Here is a 5004-nt window from a genome sequence, read left to right as displayed (position 1 = left end):
AGCAAAGGGTCTGAATACTTATGACCATGTGATATTTCAGTTTTTCTTTTTTAATAAATCTGCAAAAATGTCAAAAATTCTGTGTTTTTCTGTCAGTATGGGGTGCTGTGTGTACATTAATGAAGAAAAAAATGAACTTAAATGATTTTAGCATATGGCTGCAATATAACAGAGTGAAAAATTTAAGGGGTCTGAATACTTTCCGTACCCCCACTGTATGTGTGTGGCATGTTCTCAGGTGTGTTTGTTTTGTTTCCTTGCAGCTCCCACTGTCAGCTCTGACCAGGAGAAGGAGGAGGCGGAGCTTGTGACGGTGGTGTGTCAACTGGTGGCGGAACGCTTCTCCAGTAACCCTGCCTACCAGTTGCTGAAGGCCCGTTTCCTGTCCTGCTTCACTGTCCCTGCTTTGCTAGCCACTGTACAGCCAATCACAGAGAAGACTTTGCCCCGCTCAGCTGATCACGAAGAGGTGGTAGAGGAGGAGGAGGAGGAGGAAGAAGAAGAAGATGAGGAGGAAGTTGAATTGAAGAACATCATAGAAAGAGGAAAACGGAGGAGAGCAATGGTAAAGCTTTTTTAAAGAAACAGCCTTTTTGTGCACATTGTAACTTCTTTTCCTTAGTCAGCTTTTTACACAACATTGCAGTCCAAACACAAATCCTTTGTGTGCACGTATATAAAGAACAACACCATCAGCAGATTAGATTAGATTGTTTGCTGCTGAGGTCAGCCGTCTGCCATCTCGTCTACAGACAGATTCTCTTTCTTTTTAGTGCAATTAAAATTAGTTTGAAGTTTTCCAAACCATAAAAGCACAAGAAAACATCTTAGTATATAAGTGGCAAACAGGGAACAGGACAAACATATAGTATTTAATTAAATTCAGTTCAGTTTCCTGCTCATCAGACCTGGAGAGCTCTGGAGCTAGGGCTATCTGCAGAAATGTACAGGCAGAGAGAGGGCACACAGTTTAGAGTGGAGGATGTCCGGGATGATGGTGTTGAACGCCGAGCTGAAGTCCACAAAGGGGACCCGTGCATAGGTCCGGGAGTCGAGGTGTTGCTGGATGTAAGCATAAACTTTATTGCTAAGTATTTCAAGAATACAAGGAATTTGACTCCAGCTCAATGGCCCCCAATGTGCAAAACATAAAAACAAAATAAATACACAATATATACAAAAGAGCAACATGGACTAGCTATTCATCAGTGTAATAGCCCAGGGAAAGAACCTGTCTCTGTCTCTGTGCATAGTGACCTGTAGTGCCATCCAGATGGGAGGAGTTCAAAGAGTTTGTGTCTAGGGTGTGAGGGGTCTGCAGAAATCCTCTCTGCCCTCTTGGAGGGCAGGCTGGCACCGATGATTTTCTCTGCAGTCCTGACTGTCCACTGGAGTCTGTTCCTGTCCTGTTTGGTTGCAGGGCCAAACCAGACAGTGATGGGGGTGCAGAGAACAGACTCCATGATTCCCCTATAGAATAAAGTAATGCAGGGGTCTACGATCCAGTGTGTTTTTGCCCCTGGGGGGACAACTCGAATGCTGTCTGTATTTGGGCAGTTCGTGGGTGTGTTTTGCTCTGTTCAAATCCACCAGAACTATGAGTGGGGAGTCGGGATCTTTCAGTTTCACACTAGTTCTCTGTTTGGCCAGGTGCTGTGGTGCGTCAGCATGGGCCTGCAGTCTTATTTACACTCCAATCAGAATAAATGACGAGAATTCTCTGGGAGAATAAAATGGTTTGAACAGTCTCTCTACATCTGTGTTGCAAGTTCTTTCTAACACAGCGACATCTTTACACCAACCTTCATTTATATAGAAGAAGATATCGCCTCCTCTCATTTTCCCGGAAAAGTCCGTTACACGATCTGCTTTGTTTGCCTGGAACTCCAGAATTTGTATTGTGTTGTCCGAGAAGGAGTCGCTGAGCCAAGTCTCTGTGAAGCATAAAGCAGCAGAGCATGAGAAGTCAGTTAGTCTGGTTGACAAGGAGGAGTTCATCCATTTTGTTGGCTGGAGAGTGACTATTCGCTAGTTGGATAGACGTGAGCGGCGTCTGGGTCCCTCTCGGTTGCAACTTAACCAGGGCCCCCACTGTCTTCTCTCCCTGGCCCACAGAGGGCTGCTTCCCCTCAGACCAGAAGGGCCACACAGCTTTTTGCATTAGCAACAATCAGTGAAAAGGTGTTCAGAGTGAGTTGTCTGATGTTTAGTAGTTCTCCTCTGGTGAAGGTAATCAGGGATGGGTTGCAGAAGACTGAGAACAAGGAAAAACAGCAAATACATGAGAGAGCGCGCAGTCGAGGCAGCCATTTAATTATCTACTGGTAATTTTAACACTTATTCACTTGATCTATTTTATTTTAACAGGGGAAAATATCTGAAAACTGTCTTCATTTATGATGTGTATAGGCTGTGTCCCTGAGTCTGCAAGGTGTGAACGTACAGTGGAAATGAAATTTAACAATACGAGACATTACAGCACGGTAACAGATTGTGTGATCACTATACTGATGGGAAGCTGCCACAGAAACAGGTCATCATTGTTGCACTGTTTCATTTTTCAGTTGCCAAATATCTTAATGTTGTGATGACTTTAATTTCTGGCTTTATTGCGATGGTGTGAATGCAGCTCGGAGATCATTGTACGATCTGTAGCTTTTGATGAACTCACTGTTGTTCATCTTTTCTGTTTGCTTCATGTCATTGTCTGTTTAATTAAGCCTCTTAAAAGTCCTCCTCTCGCTCTTAACTACTTACTTTTCACCGTAGGAGCTCTCTTAGGGGCTAAGATGCTTTGTGAATTTAAGTACCTACCTTTACCTTTACGACGATTTAATCTCAACTTTAAGTGGAAAGTCATAGAAAACGACACAATTCTAATAATTTTCTTAGAATGTTGTCACGAGGAGCGACTCTTCAGGCCTAGGACACTTTGTGAATACGGGCGCTTATCCTGATTTGGATCCAGACCAGGACTGTGATGAGTGTTTGTCTGTTTCTCCAGAGATCTCTGCTGATGAGTGACAGGTCAGGAGCTCAAGCCAGTCACTTCTCAGGAATCACCAGCTCTCCACCCCCCACCAGACGAGACCAGGCCAACGGACACCACGTCACCAGTGGCCAGTAAAAACCACAGATCTTCATGTTTAGTTCACATCAGCTGAAGGATGATCTGTGTGCTGTGAAATTCTCTTTAAACGTGTTTATTATTCATTTATATTTGACAGTTTAATAAAAAGGCAGTTTAACTTTGAAAAATAATTTGAAGTTAAATTGTTTTCACCGGACTGGAGAAAAAACCCATTATTCTGCTGATTTCAGTTTCATACTTTTTTGTCTTCAGTATCAAAAATCATACATTGAAGATCTAGTTTGTGATCTGGTGCATTCAAAGACCCTCTGACATCTGATTTGTTTTTGAATCTGATTTTGATGTTCTGCCAACAGAGCTTATAGAGCTGATCAAATCTCCAACTGTTCCTGAATGCACCAACAAGATTTTTTTTTTATTCTTTTTATTAGAAGTCCAAATAACTACACGTGTTCTAAGGTCTGAGTCTCTGTAGGTTTAGCTCATAGAAATAAACTGAACCTTATTTTGCTGTAAAGAGGACAATCTGTATATTGATTCAGGGACCTCACTGAGCCTGGAAGTGATGCATTTGCATTAAAAAGAGGACAATCTGTATATTGATTCAGATTCAATGTTTGTTACATTTAGTTGTTTATTTTATTATTCAGCTATTGTATAGAAAATGTTCAAATATAATGGTCTGATTATTTTGTAATAAAGAGTTTATGTGAAATGAAACGGTGTGTGCACATGCCTGTGTTTGTGAGGACCCTGGACTGTGAGGACCCCGGTTAAAACCCGTACCATCCCGTCTTTACGAAATCATCTCTAATACCGTTTCCCTTATGATTTTCACACTTTCTTCTGTTCCTTCATCCGGTTTCATTTAAACTCCACGAGACTCCCAGGAATAGATGTGTGATGTCACTTCCTATTTCTGCCAGCTGATGTTTTCTGTTCCTCCTTGGACTTCTCCTCCTTTCTTCCTCTTTCTGTCCAAAGGCACAACTGACAGGAAAACAGACGGAGGATTTCAACATGTCAGCTGCATCATGTTTACTGTGTGAGGTGGTGCTCAAGTCCTTTACTGAAGTACAAGTACTATGACAACACTGAGAATACTCCGTTACAAGCCTTGCATTCAGAACATTACTGTAAATATAATCTGGAAAGTTTACTTCAAGTATTAAAAGTAAAGAGTACTCTGTGCTGGAAAATGTCTTACACATTTTCTTTAACAAAGTTTTATTTATTAATACTTGTGCAGTAAAGGTTGAGCAACAGCTGCACCTCGCTGCGTATGTCTTAATGCATCAGTGACAGTAACTAAATACAAAGTACTATTAAAAAGTGTAATACTCTTAATGGAGCTGCCTGCCACCATTTTTATGCAGAACCTTTACATACTTCTGTATTGCATTATCTTTTACTCTGTGGAAGATTGTTTATTTTAATAAGAGGACTAATACCATAGCGTAGAAATGGTTACGAATGAAAGTCCTGCACTCAGATTTTCTTGTGTACCTACTGTAGAAGGAGTACCATTAACATACACAGGCTCAGGCTCAGGCCCAGTGCACACACACCGTCAGTGATGCAGAGGGCTAAAAAGAGTAAATTAATGTTTATATGTGGTGACTTCAACATTGATTTGTTAAATCCTAACAAGCACACAGGAACGGAGGAGTTTATTAACACATTACACAGATGCAGTTTATACCCAAAAATTACAAAACCAAGCAGATTAACAACCCAGCATGCGACACTAATAGATAATATATTTACCAATGATATTGAAAGCACAATGACAAGTGGATTACTTATAAATGATATTAGTGATCATCTACCTGTATTTTTGGTTTATGAGGGCCAGTATAGAAAAGAGAGGCCAAAAACAAATCTGTTCTACAGGAGGGTGATTAATGAACAAA

The 5004-nt window shown here is 41.1% G+C and overlaps 1 protein-coding gene across 4 annotated transcripts in view; it reads left to right on the top strand.

The window, feature by feature from the left end:
- The window catches only part of snapc4 (small nuclear RNA activating complex, polypeptide 4), a 28675-nt gene extending 25008 nt beyond the window's left edge, over positions 1–3667 (top strand). For all 4 annotated transcript variants that reach the window (XM_020595017.1, XM_020595016.1, XM_020595018.1 and 1 more), the window contains exons 21-22: positions 264–565; positions 3005–3667. In XM_020595017.1, the coding sequence (XP_020450673.1) occupies positions 264–565; positions 3005–3127 (425 nt within the window). In that variant the 3' untranslated portion in view covers positions 3128–3667. The remainder of the gene's footprint in view (positions 1–263; positions 566–3004) is intronic.
- Positions 3668–5004: the final 1337 nt, after the last annotated feature.

This window comes from Monopterus albus, unplaced genomic scaffold (assembly GCF_001952655.1).
Source record: "Monopterus albus unplaced genomic scaffold, M_albus_1.0 scaffold26.1, whole genome shotgun sequence".
Classification (NCBI taxonomy): Eukaryota; Metazoa; Chordata; class Actinopteri; order Synbranchiformes; family Synbranchidae; genus Monopterus; species Monopterus albus.
This window is presented reverse-complemented; position numbering and strand designations above follow the sequence as displayed.